At 46.3% G+C, this 21,668-nt stretch overlaps 1 protein-coding gene across 50 annotated transcripts in view; it reads right to left on the bottom strand.

Moving 5' to 3' along the window:
* The window catches only part of tmem214 (transmembrane protein 214), an 82,208-nt gene that overhangs the window by 54,185 nt on the left and 6,355 nt on the right, over nt 1-21,668 (bottom strand). For all 50 annotated transcript variants that reach the window (XM_082977116.1, XM_082977115.1, XM_082977147.1 and 47 more), the window contains exons 2-7: nt 17,609-17,799; nt 6,915-7,065; nt 4,919-5,053; nt 4,413-4,495; nt 3,515-3,620; nt 623-704 (exon numbers count right to left, since the gene is read on the bottom strand). In XM_082977116.1, the coding sequence (XP_082833242.1) occupies nt 623-704; nt 3,515-3,620; nt 4,413-4,495; nt 4,919-5,053; nt 6,915-7,065; nt 17,609-17,799 (748 nt within the window). The remainder of the gene's footprint in view (nt 1-622; nt 705-3,514; nt 3,621-4,412; nt 4,496-4,918; nt 5,054-6,914; nt 7,066-17,608; nt 17,800-21,668) is intronic.

The raw sequence follows: 21,668 nt of genomic DNA, 5'->3' as shown, positions 1-21,668 counted from the left end.
TAGGGTGGGGTTAGAGGTCAGGGACTTACAGCAGTAGTCTCCTCCAGGTAGGGTAGGGTAGGGGTTAGAGGTCAGGGACTTACAGCAGTAGTCTCCCCAGGTAGGGTAGGGGTTAGAGGTCAGGGACTTACAGCAGTAGTCTCCCCAGGTAGGGTAGGGGTTAGAGGTCAGGGACTTACAGCAGTAGTCTCCCCAGGTAGGGTAGGGGTTAGAGGTCAGGGACTTACAGCAGTAGTCTCCCCAGGTAGGGTAGGGTAGGGGTTAGAGGTCAGGGACTTACAGCAGTAGTCTCCCCAGGTAGGGTAGGGGTTAGAGGTCAGGGACTTACAGCAGTAGTCTCCCCAGGTAGGGTAGGGGGTTAGAGGTCAGGGACTTACAGCAGTAGTCTCCCCAGGTAGGGTAGGGGTTAGAGGTCAGGGACTTACAGCAGTAGTCTCCCCAGGTAGGGTAGGGGTTAGAGGTCAGGGACTTACAGCAGTAGTCTCCCCAGGTAGGGTAGGGGTTAGAGGTCAGGGACTTACAGCAGTAGTCTCCCCAGGTAGGGTAGGGGTTAGAGGTCAGGGACTTACAGCAGTAGTCTCCCCAGGTAGGGTAGGGTAGGGGTTAGAGGTCAGGGACTTACAGCAGTAGTCTCTCCAGGTATGCGATGGCGTAGGAGGACAGGGCCTTCACCCCCAGGACTGGCAGCATGATACCCAGCCATACTGCAACACACACAGTTAATCCTTAGGGTGAGAAGACTGTTGACTACAGCTCAGCGTTCAAACACCATAGTGCCCTCAAAGCTCATCACTAAGCTAAGGATCCTGGGACTGAACACCTCCCTCTGCAACTGGATCCTGGACTTCCTGACGGGCCGCCCCCAGACGGTAAGGGTAGGCAACAACACATCTGCCACGCTGATCCTCAATGTGGGGGCCCCTCAGGGGTGCGTGCTCAGCCCCCTCCTGTACTCCCTGTTCACTCATGACTGCGTGGCCACTCACGACTCCAACACCATCATTAAGTTTGCTGACGACACAACAGTGGTAGAGGCCTGATCACCGACAACGATTTGACAGCCTATAGGGAGGTTGTCACTGCCAGGACAACATCTCCCTCAATGTGAGCAAGACAAAGGAGATGATTGTGGACTAAAGGGAAAGGATGGCATAACAGGCCCCCCATTAACATCGTAGGGGCTGAAGTGGAGCCGGTCAAGAGTATCAAGTTCCTTGGTGTCCACATCATCAACAAACTATCATGGTCCAAACACACCAAGACAGTTGTGAAGAGGGCACGACAACACCTTTTCCCCCTCAGGAGACTGAAAAGACTTGGCATGGGTCCCCAGATCCTCAAAAAGTTATACAGCTGCACCATCGAGAGCATCCTGACCAGTTGCATCATTTATTGTATTTAACTAGGCAAGTCAGTTAAGAACAAATTCTTATTTACAATAACAGCCAAACCCGGACGACGCTGGGCCAATTGTGCGCCGCTCTATGGGACTCCCAATCACAGCCGGTTGTGATACACCCTGGAATCGAACCAGGGTCTGTAGTGACGCCTCTAGCATTGAGATGCAGTGCCTTAGACCGCAGCGCCACTCGGGATCCCCATCACTGCCAGGTATGGCAACTCTTCAGCATCTGAAAGTAAGGGTAAGGGGAAAAGGAGGGGGATACCTAGTCAGTTGTACAACTGAATTCAGTTGAGGGCAATGTGTCTTCCGCATTTAACCCAACCCCTCTGAATCAGAGTTGCGGGGTGCTGCCTCAAATCGACATTCATGTCTTCGGCGCCCGGGGAACAGTGAGTTAACTGCCTTGCTCAGGGGCAGAATGACAGATTTTAATCTTGTCAGCTCGGGGATTCGATCCAGCAACCTTTCACGGTTACTGGCCCAACACTAACCACTAGGCTACCTGCAGAGGGTACTGCGTACATCCCAGTACGTCACTGGGGCCAAACTTCCTGACATCCAGGACCTATATACACTAGGCGGTTTCAGAGGAAGGCCACAAAAATTGTGGGGGGATGTCAATGAATAGCATTCTCACATAGGTGTTCCTTTTGTCCAGGTGGGAAAGAGCAGTGTGGAGTGCTATTGGCATTGCATCATCTGTGGATTGGTTGGGGCGGAATGCGAATTTGGAATGGGTCTAGGGTTTCCGGCATAATGGTGTTGATGTGAGCCATGACCAGCCTTTCAAAGCACTTCATGGCTACAGACGTGAGTGCTACGGGTCGGTAGTCATTTAGGCTGGTTAACTTCGCTTTTCTTGGTCACAGTCTGTTTGAAACATGTAGGTATTACAGACTCGGTCAGGGAGAGGTTGAAAATGTCAGTGAAGACACTTGACAGTTGGTCCGCGCATTCTGTGAGTACACGTCCTGGTAATCCATCTGGCCCAGCGGCTTTGTGAATGTTGAGCTGTTTAAAGGTCTTGCTCACATCGGCTAGCGAGAGCGTGATCACACAGTCGTCCGGAACAGCTGGTGCTCTCATGCATGCTCTAGATTATGCGTGTCGTCGTTCAGCCGCGTCTCGGTGAAACATATATTACCGGTTTTAAAGTCCCGTTTGGTAGGGAAGTCTTAAATCGTAGATCGTCCAGTTTGTTTTCAAACGATTTGCACGTTGGCCAATAATACAGAGGGTAGTGGTGATTTACCTACTCGTCGGCTAATTCTGACAGGCACCGCGCCCTCCTCCCCCTTTCACGCTGATGACAGGGATTTGGGCCTTCTCTTGACAAAGCAGTATATCCTTCACGTCGGACTCATTAAAGAAAAAATCTCAAGTCCAGTTTGACGTGAGTAATCCAGAAGCTCTTTTCGGTCGTAAGAGACAGTAGCAGCAACATTATGTACAAAATGAGTTAAAAATAATGTGGGGGGGGAACAAAAAAACAAGCAAAATAGCACAGTTGGTAAAATGGCAGCCAGTTGGTAAAATGGCAGCCAGTTGGTAAAATGGCAGCCAGTTGGTAAAATGGCAGCCAGTTGGTAAAATGGCAGCCAGTTGGTAAAATGGCAGCCAGTTGGTAAAATGGCAGCCAGTTGGTAAAATGGCAGCCAGTTGGTAAAATGGCAGCCAGTTGGTAAAATGGCAGCCAGTTGGTAAAATGGCAGCACAGTTGGTAAAATGGCAGCCAGTTGGTAAAATGGCAGCCAGTTGGTAAAATGGCAGCCAGTTGGTAAAATGGCAGCCAGTTGGTAAAATGGCAGCCAGTTGGTAAAATGGCAGCCAGTTGGTAAAATGGCAGCCAGTTGGTAAAATGGCAGCCAGTTGGTAAAATAGCACAGTTGGTAAAATGGCAGCCAGTTGGTAAAATAGCAGCCAGTTGGTAAAATGGCAGCCAGTTGGTAAAATGGCAGCCATTATTATCATCTTGTAAGTAAGGTCTCCACCTGTTGTATTCGCTGCATGTGACAAATAACATTTGATATGAGACACCTTAGATTGAATCCTGGCCTGGGTGTGTACGTGTGCAGCGTGCGTGTGCACGTGCGTACGTGCGCGTGTTACCTCGTAGCCCCTGGCTGAGGTCGTAGTAGCCAGCCTGTCCCAGAGACCACATGATTGTCAGACACTTGACCGGACGGTTCTGAACTGACCGCAACAACTCCAGATACTAGACAGGGAGAAAAACAGAGAGGAGAGAGAGGGAGAGAGAGAGGAGAGAGAGAGAGAGAGACAGACCGAGAGAGAGAGGGCGAGAGAGAGAGGGCGAGAGAGAGAGGGCGAGAGAGAGAGGGCGAGAGAGAGAGGGCGAGAGAGAGAGGGCGAGAGACCGAGAGAGAGAGACCGAGAGAGAGAGACCGAGAGAGAGAGACCGAGAGAGAGAGACCGAGAGAGAGAGACCGAGAGAGAGAGACCGAGAGAGAGAGACCGAGAGAGAGAGACCGAGAGAGAGAGACCGAGAGAGAGAGACCGAGAGAGAGAGACCGAGAGAGAGAGACCGAGAGAGAGAGACCGAGAGAGAGAGACCGAGAGAGAGAGACCGAGAGAGACAGACCGAGAGAGAGAGACCGAGAGAGAGAGACCGAGAGAGAGAGACCGAGAGAGAGAGACCGAGAGAGAGACCGAGAGAGAGACCGAGAGAGACCGAGAGAGACCGAGAGAGACCGAGAGAGACAGAGAGAGAGAGAGAGAGAGGATAGAGGAGAGAGAGACAGAGGAGAGATATTGTATATAACTTACAGTGTAACCATCATCCATGTACGTTTATTAGCCATGCTTTTAATAAATCGTATTTAATTAAATGTATTGACTGAAGATTCCAATACAACAGTAGTAGTAGTAGTGTTGTACCTGTATCCATGGTTACCCAATACAACAGTAGTAGTAGTAGTGTTGTACCTGTATCCATGGTTACCCAATACAACAGACACACACACACACACTGGGATGGACGGACACTCACGTTAGGAAGGTTTTGTGTCGCCATTCTGGGCTTGTCTTGTAGGATGGCCTGGATACAGACCCGGTAACCATGGAGAGGTTCTCCTACAGAGAGACAGGAGAGTCAGCTTTAAGTTGACTGTATACCCTCTACCCAGCATGCAACACTACAGCTAACTAGAACTACACAAAATGACGATCCTGTGCTGTTACGTAGCAAAAAAGTGTCTAGCGATAAACTGGAAGTATGCAGGATCCCCATTTTGCGTTTCCGTTTGTCCGGTTCTCTCACCTGTCCGTTTGTCCGTTTCTCTCACCTGTCCGTTTCTCTCACCTGTCCGTTTCTCTCACCTGTCCAGTTCTCTCACCTGTCCAGTTCTCTCACCTGTCCAGTTCTCTCACCTGTCCAGTTCTCTCACCTGTCCGTTTGTCCAGTTCTCCCACCTGTCCGTTTGTCCAGTTCTCCCACCTGTCCGTTTGTCCAGTTCTCCCACCTGTCCGTTTCTCTCACCTGTCCGTTTCTCTCACCTGTCCGTTTGTCCAGTTCTCTCAGCATGGTGTAAACACAGTGGTCGTAGAAGTCCTGTAGACTCTCGTTGCAGCGACCAATCAAAGCTTTGACCACGCCCCTCAGCTCCTTCCCCGCAAGGCAGTATGGGTAATCTAAAGACAGAGAGGAGTGAGAAGGGTTATAAAATGGTACTAAATGGTTAGAACGGGACTGTCGACCACTGAGACGTCGAGTTGTGGTTGTATTATGGTTGTTGTAAAATCAAAAAGAAAATTGTATGTCACAACTGGTGAAATGCTTACTGACAGCCCTTCCCATAAATGCAGAGAGAAAAAGGGTACCTGGGTAATAAAACAGCTACACGCACGGGGGGTACCTGGGTAATAAAACGGCTACACGCACGGGGGGTACCTGGGTAATAAAACGGCTACACACACGGGGGGTACCTGGGTAATAAAACGGCTACACACACGGGGGGGTACCTGGGTAATAAAACGGCTACACACACGGGGGGTACCTGGGTAATAAAACGGCTACACACACGGGGGGTACCTGGGTAATAAAACGGCTACACACACGGGGGGGTACCTGGGTAATAAAACGGCTACACACACGGGGGGTACCTGGGTAATAAAACGGCTACACACACGGGGGGTACCTGGGTAATAAAACGGCTACACACACGGGGGGTACCTGGGTAATAAAACGGCTACACACACGGGGGGTACCTGGGTAATAAAACGGCTACACGCACGGGGGGTACCTGGGTAATAAAACGGCTACACGCACGGGGGGTACCTGGGTAATAAAACGGCTACACACACGGGGGGTACCTGGGTAATAAAACGGCTACACACACGGGGGGGTACCTGGGTAATAAAACGGCTACACACACGGGGGGTACCTGGGTAATAAAACGGCTACACGCACGGGGGGTACCTGGGTAATAAAACGGCTACACACACGGGGGGGTACCTGGGTAATAAAACGGCTACACACACGGGGGGTACCTGGGTAATAAAACGGCTACACACACGGGGGGTACCTGGGTAATAAAACGGCTACACGCACGGGGGGGTACCTGGGTAATAAAACGGCTACACGCACGGGGGGGTACCTGGGTAATAAAACGGCTACACACACGGGGGGGTACCGGTACCAGAGTCAACGTGGAGGGGTACCGGTACCGAGTCAACGTGGAGGGGTACCGGTACCGAGTCAACGTGCAGCGGTACCGGTACCAGAGTCATTTCCATAATATCGTTTTCATTGTCTCTGTCCCATTGCTTATTTGTGATGCCAGCGGTTTAAGCCAGTTTCTAGTCATCTATTTAAATGCTGTTTATTCTCAGTGCTAGAGGCGTCACTACAGACCCTGGTTAGATTCCAGGCTGTATCACAGCGGTCTAAGGCACTGCATCTCAGTGCTAGAGGCGTCACTACAGACCCTGGTTCAGCAGGCTGAGACACTGCATCTCAGTGCTAGAGGCGTCACTACAGACCCTGGTTCCATTCCAGGCTGTATCACAACCGGCCATGATTGGGAGTCCCATAGGGCGGCGCACAATTGGCCCAGCGTCGTCTGGGTTTGGCCGTTATTGTAAATAAGAATTTATCCTTAACTGACTTGCCTAGTTAAATAAAGGTTAAAATAAATAAAAAGTTAGCTAGAATTCATATAGGCCCAATATAAGCTGCATTTCAATTGATTAAAGAAGTTATGTTTTCTGGCGCTCCTAACTTTTAAACAGAGGCCTGGCGCTCCTAACTTTTAAACAGAGGCCTGGCGCTCCTAACTTTTAAACAGAGGCCTGGCGCTCCTAACTTTTAAACAGAGGCCTGGCGCTCCTAACTTTTAAACAGAGGCCTGGCGCTCCTAACTTTTAAACAGAGGCCTGGCGCTCCTAACTTTTAAACAGAGGCCTGGCGCTCCTAACTTTTAAACAGAGGCCTGGCGCTCCTAACTTTTAAACAGAGGCCTGGTTTTGGTCGTGTTGTGGTTATGTTACTGACCGTGTGTGTAGCTGCTGAGGGTGGGTTCCATCTCGGGAGCAGCCAGGGCGTGGTTGAGGTATCCTGCCAGGTCTTTGACCCAGACTGACGGGTTGTCAGGAAACAGAGACTGGCTCCGGTCCAGCTGCTGCTTCAGCTCTCCCACGTCCAACTGGAACAGAACAGGAATTACAATACATCCACAACCTAACCCACGTCCAACTGGAACAGAACAGGAATTACAATACATCCACAACCTAACCCACGTCCAACTGGAACAGAACAGGAATTACCACACACCCACAACCTAACCCACGTCCAACTGGAACAGAACAGGAATTACAATACATCCACAACCTAACCCACGTCCAACTGGAACAGAACAGGAATTACCACACACCGACAACCTAACCCACGTCCAACTGGAACAGAACAGGAATTACAATACATCCACAACCTAACCCACGTCCAACTGGAACAGAACAGGAGTTACCATACACCCACAACCTAACCCACGTCCAACTGGAACAGAACAGGAATTACAATACATCCACAACCTAACCCACGTCCAACTGGAACAGAACAGGAATTACCACACACCCACAACCTAACCCACGTCCAACTGGAACAGAACAGGAATTACAATACATCCACAACCTAACCCACGTCCAACTGGAACAGAACAGGAATTACCACACACCCACAACCTAACCCACGTCCAACTGGAACAGAACAGGAATTACCATACATAATACATCCACAACCTAACCCACGTCCAACTGGAACAGAACAGGAATTACAATACATCCACAACCTAACCCACGTCCAACTGGAACAGAACAGGAATTACCACACACCCACAACCTAACCCACGTCCAACTGGAACAGAACAGGAATTACCACACACCCACAACCTAACCCACGTCCAACTGGAACAGAACAGGAATTACAATACATCCACAACCTAACCCACGTCCAACTGGAACAGAACAGGAATTACAATACATCCACAACCTAACCCACGTCCAACTGGAACAGAACAGGAGTTACTATACATCCACAACCTAACCCACGTCCAACTGGAACAGAACAGGAGTTACAATACATCCACAACCTAACCCACGTCCAACTGGAACAGAACAGGAATTACAATACATCCACAACCTAACCCACGTCCAACTGGAACAGAACAGGAATTACAATACATCCACAACCTAACCCACGTCCAACTGGAACAGAACAGGAATTACCACACCCCCACAACCTAACCCACGTCCAACTGGAACAGAACAGGAATTACAATACATCCACAACCTAACCCACGTCCAACTGGAACAGAACAGGAATTACTATACATCCACAACCTAACCCACGTCCAACTGGAACAGAACAGGAATTACAATACATCCACAACCTAACCCACGTCCAACTGGAACAGACCAGGAATTACAATACATCCACAACCTAACCCACGTCCAACTGGAACAGAACAGGAATTACAATACATCCACAACCTAACCCACGTCCAACTGGAACAGAACAGGAATTACAATACATCCACAACCTAACCCACGTCCAACTGGAACAGAACAGGAGTTACAATACATCCACAACCTAACCCACGTCCAACTGGAACAGAACAGGAGTTACCATACACCCACAACCTAACCCACGTCCAACTGGAACAGAACAGGAATTACAATACATCCACAACCTAACCCACGTCCAACTGGAACAGAACAGGAATTACCACACACCCACAACCTAACCCACGTCCAACTGGAACAGAACAGGAATTACAATACATCCACAACCTAACCCACGTCCAACTGGAACAGAACAGGAATTACCACACACCCACAACCTAACCCACGTCCAACTGGAACAGAACAGGAATTACCATACATAATACATCCACAACCTAACCCACGTCCAACTGGAACAGAACAGGAATTACAATACATCCACAACCTAACCCACGTCCAACTGGAACAGAACAGGAATTACCACACACCCACAACCTAACCCACGTCCAACTGGAACAGAACAGGAATTACCACACACCCACAACCTAACCCACGTCCAACTGGAACAGAACAGGAATTACAATACATCCACAACCTAACCCACGTCCAACTGGAACAGAACAGGAATTACAATACATCCACAACCTAACCCACGTCCAACTGGAACAGAACAGGAGTTACTATACATCCACAACCTAACCCACGTCCAACTGGAACAGAACAGGAGTTACAATACATCCACAACCTAACCCACGTCCAACTGGAACAGAACAGGAATTACAATACATCCACAACCTAACCCACGTCCAACTGGAACAGAACAGGAATTACAATACATCCACAACCTAACCCACGTCCAACTGGAACAGAACAGGAATTACCACACCCCCACAACCTAACCCACGTCCAACTGGAACAGAACAGGAATTACCACACCCCCACAACCTAACCCACGTCCAACTGGAACAGAACAGGAATTACAATACATCCACAACCTAACCCACGTCCAACTGGAACAGAACAGGAATTACTATACATCCACAACCTAACCCACGTCCAACTGGAACAGAACAGGAATTACAATACATCCACAACCTAACCCACGTCCAACTGGAACAGAACAGGAATTACCACACACCCACAACCTAACCCACGTCCAACTGGAACAGAACAGGAATTACCACACACCCACAACCTAACCCACGTCCAACTGGAACAGAACAGGAATTACAATACATCCACAACCTAACCCACGTCCAACTGGAACAGAACAGGAATTACAATACATCCACAACCTAACCCACGTCCAACTGGAACAGAACAGGAGTTACTATACATCCACAACCTAACCCACGTCCAACTGGAACAGAACAGGAGTTACAATACATCCACAACCTAACCCACGTCCAACTGGAACAGAACAGGAATTACAATACATCCACAACCTAACCCACGTCCAACTGGAACAGAACAGGAATTACAATACATCCACAACCTAACCCACGTCCAACTGGAACAGAACAGGAATTACCACACCCCCACAACCTAACCCACGTCCAACTGGAACAGAACAGGAATTACCACACCCCCACAACCTAACCCACGTCCAACTGGAACAGAACAGGAATTACAATACATCCACAACCTAACCCACGTCCAACTGGAACAGAACAGGAATTACTATACATCCACAACCTAACCCACGTCCAACTGGAACAGAACAGGAATTACAATACATCCACAACCTAACCCACGTCCAACTGGAACAGACCAGGAATTACAATACATCCACAACCTAACCCACGTCCAACTGGAACAGAACAGGAATTACAATACATCCACAACCTAACCCACGTCCAACTGGAACAGAACAGGAATTACAATACATCCACAACCTAACCCACGTCCAACTGGAACAGAACAGGAGTTACAATACATCCACAACCTAACCCACGTCCAACTGGAACAGAACAGGAATTACAATACATCCACAACCTAACCCACGTCCAACTGGAACAGAACAGGAATTACAATACATCCACAACCTAACCCACGTCCAACTGGAACAGAACAGGAGTTACTATACATCCACAACCTAACCCACGTCCAACTGGAACAGAACAGGAATTACAATACATCCACAACCTAACCCACGTCCAACTGGAACAGAACAGGAATTACAATACATCCACAACCTAACCCACGTCCAACTGGAACAGAACAGGAATTACAATACACCCACAACCTAACCCACGTCCAACTGGAACAGAACAGGAATTACCATACACCCACAACCTAACCAACGTCCAACTGGAACAGAATAGTCAATTGAATGAGGTCTAATGTTCTCTGAAGCTACATTTTGTAATGTACAGTCTTGCAAAAATAGTAAGGCTAGCAGCTACCACAAGAGCCATGTAAAATATGCTGTTATATCGAGCATGTTGAAGTATTCAAGCTACCACAAGAGCCATGTAAAATATGCTGTTATATCGAGCATGTTGAAGTATTCAAGCTACCACAAGAGCCATGTAAAATATGCTGTTATATCGAGCATGTTGAAGTATTCAAGCTACCACAAGAGCCATGTAAAATATGCTGTTATATCGAGCATGTTGAAGTATTCAAGCTACCACAAGAGCCATGTAAAATATGCTGTTATATCGAGCATGATGAAGTATTCAAGCTACCACAAGAGCCATGTAAAATATGCTGTTATATCGAGCATGTTGAAGTATTCAAGCTACCACAAGAGCCATGTAAAATATGCTGTTATATCGAGCATGTTGAAGTATTCAAGCTACCACAAGAGCCATGTAAAATATGCTGTTATATCGAGCATGTTGAAGTATTCAAGCTACCACAAGAGCCATGTAAAATATGCTGTTATATCGAGCATGTTGAAGTATTCAAGCTACCACAAGAGCCATGTAAAATATGCTGTTATATCGAGCATGTTGAAGTATTCAAGCTACCACAAGAGCCATGTAAAATATGCTGTTATATCGAGCATGTTGAAGTATTCAAGCTACCACAAGAGCCATGTAAAATATGCTGTTATATCGAGCATGTTGAAGTATTCAAGCTACCACAAGAGCCATGTAAAATATGCTGTTATATCGAGCATGTTGAAGTATTCAAGCTACCACAAGAGCCATGTAAAATACGCTGTTATATCGAGCATGTTGAAGTATTCAAGCTACCACAAGAGCCATGTAAAATACGCTGTTATATCGAGCATGTTGAAGTATTCAAGCTACCACAAGAGCCATGTAAAATATGCTGTTATATCGAGCATGTTGAAGTATTCAAGCTACCACAAGAGCCATGTAAAATATGCTGTTATATCGAGCATGTTGAAGTATTCAAGCTACCACAAGAGCCATGTAAAATATGCTGTTATATCGAGCATGTTGAAGTATTCAAGCTACCACAAGAGCCATGTAAAATATGCTGTTATATCGAGCATGTTGAAGTATTCAAGCTACCACAAGAGCCATGTAAAATATGCTGTTATATCGAGCATGTTGAAGTATTCAAGCTACCACAAGAGCCATGTAAAATATGCTGTTATATCGAGCATGTTGAAGTATTCAAGCTACCACAAGAGCCATGTAAAATATGCTGTTATATCGAGCATGTTGAAGTATTCAAGCTACCACAAGAGCCATGTAAAATATGCTGTTATATCGAGCATGTTGAAGTATTCAAGCTACCACAAGAGCCATGTAAAATATGCTGTTATATCGAGCATGATGAAGTATTCAAGCTACCACAAGAGCCATGTAAAATATGCTGTTATATCGAGCATGATGAAGTATTCAAGCTACCACAAGAGCCATGTAAAATATGCTGTTATATCGAGCATGATGAAGTATTCAAGCTACCACAAGAGCCATGTAAAATATGCTGTTATATCGAGCATGTTGAAGTATTTAAGCCACCACAAGAGCCATGTAAAATATGCTGTTATATCGAGCATGATGAAGTATTCAAGCTACCACAAGAGCCATGTAAAATATGCTGTTATATCGAGCATGTTGAAGTATTCAAGCTACCACAAGAGCCATGTAAAATATGCTGTTATATCGAGCATGTTGAAGTATTCAAGCTACCACAAGAGCCATGTAAAATATGCTGTTATATCGAGCATGATGAAGTATTCAAGCTACCACAAGAGCCATGTAAAATATGCTGTTATATCGAGCATGATGAAGTATTCAAGCTACCACAAGAGCCATGTAAAATATGCTGTTATATCGAGCATGTTGAAGTATTCAAGCTACCACAAGAGCCATGTAAAATATGCTGTTATATCGAGCATGTTGAAGTATTCAAGCTACCACAAGAGCCATGTAAAATATGCTGTTATATCGAGCATGTTGAAGTATTCAAGCTACCACAAGAGCCATGTAAAATATGCTGTTATATCGAGCATGTTGAAGTATTCAAGCTACCACAAGAGCCATGTAAAATATGCTGTTATATCGAGCATGTTGAAGTATTCAAGCTACCACAAGAGCCATGTAAAATATGCTGTTATATCGAGCATGTTGAAGTATTCAAGCTACCACAAGAGCCATGTAAAATATGCTGTTATATCGAGCATGTTGAAGTATTCAAGCTACCACAAGAGCCATGTAAAATATGCTGTTATATCGAGCATGTTGAAGTATTCAAGCTACCACAAGAGCCATGTAAAATACGCTGTTATATCGAGCATGTTGAAGTATTCAAGCTACCACAAGAGCCATGTAAAATACGCTGTTATATCGAGCATGTTGAAGTATTCAAGCTACCACAAGAGCCATGTAAAATATGCTGTTATATCGAGCATGTTGAAGTATTCAAGCTACCACAAGAGCCATGTAAAATATGCTGTTATATCGAGCATGTTGAAGTATTCAAGCTACCACAAGAGCCATGTAAAATATGCTGTTATATCGAGCATGTTGAAGTATTCAAGCTACCACAAGAGCCATGTAAAATATGCTGTTATATCGAGCATGTTGAAGTATTCAAGCTACCACAAGAGCCATGTAAAATATGCTGTTATATCGAGCATGTTGAAGTATTCAAGCTACCACAAGAGCCATGTAAAATATGCTGTTATATCGAGCATGTTGAAGTATTCAAGCTACCACAAGAGCCATGTAAAATATGCTGTTATATCGAGCATGTTGAAGTATTCAAGCTACCACAAGAGCCATGTAAAATATGCTGTTATATCGAGCATGTTGAAGTATTCAAGCTACCACAAGAGCCATGTAAAATATGCTGTTATATCGAGCATGATGAAGTATTCAAGCTACCACAAGAGCCATGTAAAATATGCTGTTATATCGAGCATGATGAAGTATTCAAGCTACCACAAGAGCCATGTAAAATATGCTGTTATATCGAGCATGATGAAGTATTCAAGCTACCACAAGAGCCATGTAAAATATGCTGTTATATCGAGCATGTTGAAGTATTTAAGCCACCACAAGAGCCATGTAAAATATGCTGTTATATCGAGCATGATGAAGTATTCAAGCTACCACAAGAGCCATGTAAAATATGCTGTTATATCGAGCATGTTGAAGTATTCAAGCTACCACAAGAGCCATGTAAAATATGCTGTTATATCGAGCATGTTGAAGTATTCAAGCTACCACAAGAGCCATGTAAAATATGCTGTTATATCGAGCATGATGAAGTATTCAAGCTACCACAAGAGCCATGTAAAATATGCTGTTATATCGAGCATGTTGAAGTATTCAAGCTACCACAAGAGCCATGTAAAATATGCTGTTATATCGAGCATGTTGAAGTATTCAAGCTACCACAAGAGCCATGTAAAATATGCTGTTATATCGAGCATGTTGAAGTATTCAAGCTACCACAAGAGCCATGTAAAATATGCTGTTATATCGAGCATGTTGAAGTATTCAAGCTACCACAAGAGCCATGTAAAATATGCTGTTATATCGAGCATGTTGAAGTATTCAAGCTACCACAAGAGCCATGTAAAATATGCTGTTATATCGAGCATGTTGAAGTATTCAAGCTACCACAAGAGCCATGTAAAATATGCTGTTATATCGAGCATGTTGAAGTATTCAAGCTAAAGACTTTCTGGCAACAGTCACTAGTGATGGAGTCCGAGTCGAGTCACGACTCATGAAAATCGAGACCCGAGTCGGTTTGCAAAGGGAGGGAACATTTGGTATCTTTCAAGGACTTTACCAGACATCTAGGTGCTGTTTTGGGACTTCAGAATATCCCAGGTGTCTAATACTCCGCCCCTGTCTGTGGCCTAAGCTCATCGGAAAATATAAAATCATTTAGATGCACTATTGTAAAGTGGTTGTTCCACTGGATATCATAAGGTGAATGCACCAATTTGTAAGTCGCTCTGGATAAGAGCGTCTGCTAAATGACTTAAATGTAAATGTTAAATGTAAAATTAAATAAGATGATTTGAAAATAAATTTAAAAAATATATAACGACAAAGCTGTAAAACATTACCTTAAATATTAACCATCAACTTAGTGAATACCATTAGTGTTTAATATGAGGGTTTCAGCATGAAATATCTTTTATATAAAAGGCAAATAAATGTGTTTATGTCAAGATGTATTTAGCATCAATGTTTTGGAGTCAAACTGGAGGCAGTTGTGAAAAAAAGTCAATAGTTGGAATAATTATATTGAAAATAATGTCATTGTTGATTCGATGCTTTTTTTCATTAATTAGACCCGGTCTGATCTGATCCGAGTGGGGGAAGCAGCAGAAAAGTAATTTAAGATAATTAACCGGAACTAATAAAGCGCGAGAGGAGGGAGAGGGGTGCTGCTCTAGGAGGCTGGGGAGGGGCCGTACTGACACGGGGAGGAGGGAGAGGGGTGCTGCTCTAGGAGGCTGGGGAGGGGCCGTATTGACACGGGGAGGAGGGAGAGGGGTGCTGCTCTAGGAGGCTGGGGAGGGGCCGTACTGACACGGGGAGGAGGGAGAGGGGTGCTGCTCTAGGAGGCTGGGGAGGGGCCGTACTGACACGGGGAGGAGGGAGAGGGGTGCTGCTCTAGGAGGCTGGGGAGGGGCCGTACTGACCCGGGGAGGAGGGAGAGGGGTGCTGCTCTAGGAGGCTGGGGAGGGGCCGTACTGACACGGGGAGGAGGGAGAGGGGTGCTGCTCTAGGAGGCTGGGGAGGGGCCGTATTGACACGGGGAGGAGGGAGAGGGGTGCTGCTCTAGGAGGCTGGGGAGGGGCCGTACTGACACGGGGAGGAGGGAGAGGGGTGCTGCTCTAGGAGGGGCCGTACTGACACGGGGAGGAGGGAGAGGGGTGCTGCTCTAGGAGGGGCCGTATTGACACGGGGAGGAGGGAGAGGGGTGCTGCTCTAGGAGGCTGGGGAGGGGCCGTATTGACACGGGGAGGAGGGAGAGGGGTGCTGCTCTAGGAGGGGCCGTACTGACACGGGGAGGAGGGAGAGGGGTGCTGCTCTAGGAGGGGCCGTACTGACACGGGGAGGAGGGAGAGGGGTGCTGCTCTAGGAGGCTGGGGAGGGGCCGTACTGACACGGGGAGGAGGGAGAGGGGTGCTGCTCTAGGAGGCTGGGGAGGGGCCGTACTGACACGGGGAGGAGGGAGAGGGGTGCTGCTCTAGGAGGCTGGGGAGGGGCCGTACTGACACGGGGAGGAGGGAGAGGGGTGCTGCTCTAGGAGGCTGGGGAGGGGCCGTACTGACCCGGGGAGGAGGGAGAGGGGTGCTGCTCTAGGAGGCTGGGGAGGGGCCGTACTGACATGGGGAGGGGGGAGAGGGGTGCTGCTCTAGGAGGCTGGGGAGGGGCCGTACTGACACGGGGAGGAGGGAGAGGGGTGCTGCTCTAGGAGGCTGGGGAGGGGCCGTACTGACACGGGGAGGAGGGAGAGGGGTGCTGCTCTAGGAGGCTGGGGAGGGGCCGTACTGACACGGGGAGGAGGGAGAGGGGTGCTGCTCTAGGAGGCTGGGGAGGGGCCGTACTGACCCGGTGGGGAGGGAGAGGGGTGCTGCTCTAGTAGACTAATAGGTTACTTATCAAATATGATGATGTAGTACCCGTGTTGAATGCATTAAACTGGGAGAAACTAGCTAACGGTAGCTAGCTAGGCTAACTGAGGCTGCATGTGCTTTCTCATCCTACAGTTACCAGTTAAAACATCTCCATTGAACATCAAGTAGCAGACGACCTGTTGGCTCTTGGTGGTTGTAACTGATCAGATATCTCCTGCCCTACATGGAGCGATGCTTTATGACTGTAGCCTGTCATTCCCCTTTAACTTCTCATTCCACTGATCAGATATCTCCTATCTCCTGTCCTACATGGAGCGATGCTTTATGACTGTAGCCTGTTGCCACTTTGATGACTTATGACTGGCCAACAACAAGATCCACGCTCCGCTCTGGTGAAAAGCAAGAGCAGCAGCATAAATACAAATCTCTCTCTCTGTCTACTGCTGCAGTCGTGTTCGGATCTGTACGGGTCCTTCCAGACAAGTCAGTTAGAATTACCCATACCCAAGACCCGTGAAAATCATATCAGAACCAACCCAAGACCCGTGAAAATCATATCAGAACCATCCCAAGACCCGTGAAAATCATATCAGAACCAACCCAGGACATTATTTAGCGTTCTGGATCCGGACCCCCCTCGGGGTCACCGGGACAGGTGAGGATCCATGAAGACCTCTAATATCAATACATTTGTATAAATGACCAAAGTTAAGATAGATTGCCATATCGCTTCTGTTAATTATCCTGAAGATTCCAGTAACTTTGGTAAATTACCAGTACACCTGAGACTGAGTCCTGGACTGGAGCACTATGACACTGGAAACCAGTATGGAAACATGCGCATGTTGTGCAAAACAGTGAAATTATTTCTCAGTATGTGACTTTCGCCCCTAGATTAGTACAGTCACTCCTCCCTGTGTGTGTGTGTGTGTGTGTGTGTGTGTGTGTGTGTGTGTGTGTGTCCCTTGTGTTGCGGACATGTGTGTAAGTTGCTGGTGTGTGTGTGTGTGTGTGTGTGTACGTGTGTGTGTGTACGTGTGTGTGTGTGTGTGTGTGTACGTGTGTGTGTACGTGTGTGTGTGTGTGTGTGTGTGTGTGTGTGTGTGTGTGTACGTGTGTGTGTGTGTGTGTACGTGTGTGTGTGTGTGGCTCACTGCTTTGAATGCATCCTCCAGGTTCTTGTGTGCGTTGTGTGTCTGTGTGGAGGCAGGGGGTAGCTTGGTCTTCTGTTTGCCCGCCGAAGGCTTCTTGTTGCTGGGCTCGGCTGGGGGAACCTGCTCCTTGTTATGCTTCTTCCCCATCTTCTCAAAAGCCTCGAACAAAGTCCCCGATGTCACCAGGGGAGCTGCAACACACACAGGTCAGAGAGACAGACAGAAATGGAGAGAAGAAGAGAGAAAGACAGAAGAGAACGTTTATAGCTCAGACCTTCAGCGATATGTTGCAAAACGAGGCAGAGACTCCATCTGCCTCCCTCCAGTCAGTCAGTCAGTGCAAAGCTTAGTTTGACCATGTATAGATTAGTGTTGTCAAGATACACAAGGCAGAGCTCTACAGCCTAATCACATAAAGAACAAGGAATCTCATATCTCCCACCTTTCAAAGCAACAGTGTCTTGGGGAGCTGTGCTGAAAGATACATTTTTTTAGAAGCACACAGAAGTTGGTCGAATTTAACAGAAAGTCTACTAAAAAAGTGAGACTGTTGTAACGTTCCTTGGTAATTTACATTATCTTCACAGGCCAGGCTGTTTTTCAGTGTTAGTTTACGGCTTGCTGAACCGCTAGCGAAGAGACATGGAGAATCTCACCCCTCACAGACAGACAGACATGCCAATCCCACTGTTACAATGCAAAACGGTCCGCCACTTAAAAGGGGCGGCTGAACATTTGTCTCACCTGAAATGACTCAAATATTTAAAGGTACATTGTAATTGAGCACAAATGTTTATTCATAAACTTTGTCGTTTCTTATCATAATAGTACTCATCCTCAAATACTTTGACTGTGCTCCTACATTTCTCAACTAAAAGCACGTGGTCCTTGTAAATAAAAACATTTATAAAAACAGTGTAGAACCCTGCCAGAATGTTGACTTGGACAATCGGTACCGCTGATTAACAACATTTCTGACTTTGAGTCCTCTCCTTGGCTGGAAAATGTCTGTATGGTGTTTTGTGGCTAGGCGCTGTCCTAACGTAATCGCATGGTGTGCTTCCCCCCCGAAAAAAGCCTTTTTCAAATCTGATACGGCAGCTGGATTAACAAGACGTTGATCTTTAATCGTATGAACAACACTTGTATCTTTCATCAACGTTTATGATGAGTATTTCTGTAATTTTCATTTGGCTCTGCAATTTCACCAGATGTTATTTGAGACAATGCATTACTGAACACAACGCGCCAAATTTAAACCCGAGGTTTTTGGACATAAAAGAGGGACTTTATTGAACAAAAACATTTGTGTAACATGTATTTGTCGGTTTATCGTCCCAACGATAAATGTATCGTCCCAACTCTAGGTTGGAGCCATGTAATTTACATTACAGCTGACACACAGGTCTCGGCAGCTAGTTGTAAACAGACATGTTTTTATCTGGGCTATCAGTGTAGGTTGTTTGTATCACACTGTTTCATGGCCTTATCGCTAACAGTCCAAGGAGGGTGGACTGGAGGGGGGAGCGAGAGAGAGAGAAGAGGAGAGGAGAGGGGAGAGAGAGTGCAGATAAAAAACATGTCTGTTGGCAAATAGGTGTAAGACCTCTGTGCGTCAGCTACACATGTAATGTAAATCACATGGCTACAACCTAGAACAAAAAAAACAAAATTACATTCTAGGAAGCATTTTGCATCTCTGTAATTTTACTGACAACATTCCTGTAGACTGTTCTAAAACCATTATTTGGTAAACATTAATAGCCTATGTATTATTCCTGCAGTGAAAGAACCTGCCTGTTGGCTATGGGTGAGCAGCCATTCTCATTTCCTGTCCCCACTGCACAGAGAAGAGAGAGAAGGACAACAACCACCCGAGCCACTTCCTGTTCACCCCGCTGTCATCCAGAAGGCGAGGTCAGTACAGGTGCATCAAAGCTGGGACCCGAGAGACTGAAAAACAGCTTCTATCTCAAGGCCATCAGACTGTTAAACAGCTTCTATCTCCAGGCCATCAGACTGATAAACAGCTTCTATCTCCAGGCCATCAGACTGATAAACAGCTTCTATCTCCAGACCATCAGACTGATAAACAGCTTCTACCTCCAGACCATCAGACTGATAAACAGCCATCACTAACACTGAGTGGCTGCTGCCTACATACAGACGTGAAATCATTGGTCACTTTAATAATGTTTACATATTTTGCAGTACTCATCTCATTATGTAAATACACTATTTCATACCATCTATTGCATCTTGCCTATGCTGCTCGATCATCACTCATCCATATATTCTTATTCCATTTCTTCACTTAGATTTGTGAGTATTAGGTAGTTGTGGAATTGTTAGATATTACCGCACTGTTGGAACTAGAAGCACAAGCATTTTGCTACACTGCAATAACATCTGCTAACCATGTGACCAATAACACCTGCTAACCATGTGACCAATAACATCTGCTAACCATGTGACCAGTAACATCTGCTAACCATGTGACCAATAACACCTGCTAACCATGTGACCAATAACACCTGCTAACCATGTGACCAATAACACCTGCTGACCATGTGACCAATAACATCTGCTAACCATGTGACCAATAACATCTGCTAACCATGTGACCAATAACATCTGCTAACCATGTGACCAATAACACCTGCTAACCATGTGACCAATAACATCTGCTAACCATGTGACCAATAACATCTGCTAACCATGTGACCAATAACACCTACTAACCATGTGACCAATAACACCTGCTGACCATGTGACCAATAACACCTGCTGACCATGTGACCAATAACATCTGCTAACCATGTGACCAATAACATCTGCTAACCATGTGACAAATAACACCTGCTAACCATGTGACCAATAACACCTGCTAACCATGTGACCAATAACATCTGCTAACCATGTGACCAATAACATCTGCTAACCATGTGACCAATAACATCTGCTAACCATGTGACCAATAACATCTGCTAACCATGTGACCAATAACATCTGCTAACCATGTGACCAATAACATCTGCTAACCACGTGACCAATAACATCTGCTAACCACGTGACCAATAACATCTGCTAACCACGTGACCAATAACATCTGCTAACCACGTGACCAATAACATCTGCTAACCACGTGACCAATAACATCTGCTAACCACGTGACCAATAACATCTGCTAACCATGTGACCAATAACATCTGCTAACCATGTGACCAATAACATCTGCTAACCATGTGACCAATAACATCTGCTAACCATGTGACCAATAACATCTGCTAACCATGTGACCAATAACATCTGCTAACCATGTGACCAATAACACCTGCTAACCATGTGACCAATAACATCTGCTAACCATGTGACCAATAACATCTGCTAACCATGTGACCAATAACATCTGCTAACCATGTGACCAATAACACCTGCTAACCATGTGACCAATAACACCTGCTAACCATGTGACCAATAACACCAGCTAACCATGTGACCAATAACACCAGCTAACCATGTGACCAATAACACCAGCTAACCATGTGACCAATAACATCTGCTAACCATGTGACCAATAACATCTGCTAACCATGTGACCAATAACATCTGCTAACCATGTGACCAATAACATCTGCTAACCATATAGAACCAGGAATAGATGATAGTCCTTGGTTCAGTCCAGACTTGACCAGCACAAAAACATCCTGTGGCGTTCTGCGTTAGCATCGAATAGCTCCAGCGATATGCAACTGTTCAGGGAAGTTAATAAGAACCAATATACACAAGCAGTTAGGAAAGCAAAGGCTAGCTTTTTCAAACAGAAATGTGCATCCTCCTCGTTTGCAGTATGTTATTCTCTAACCTCAGTAATGTCCTGGGAAGTAATACATTTCAATAAGCATTTTTCTACGGCTGGCCATGCTTTCCACTTGGCTACCCCTACCCCGGGTCAACAGCCCTGCACCCCCCACAGCAACTCGCCCAAGCCTCCCCCATTTCTCCTTCACCCAAATCCAGATCGCTGATGTTCTGAAAGAGCTGCAAAATCTGGACCCAT

This window comes from Salmo salar, chromosome 06 (genome assembly GCF_965601325.2).
Source record: "Salmo salar chromosome 06, fSalSal1, whole genome shotgun sequence".
NCBI lineage: Eukaryota > Metazoa > Chordata > Actinopteri > Salmoniformes > Salmonidae > Salmo > Salmo salar.
The sequence above is the reverse complement of the archived record's forward strand: the minus strand, read 5'-3'. Positions and strand labels throughout refer to the sequence as shown.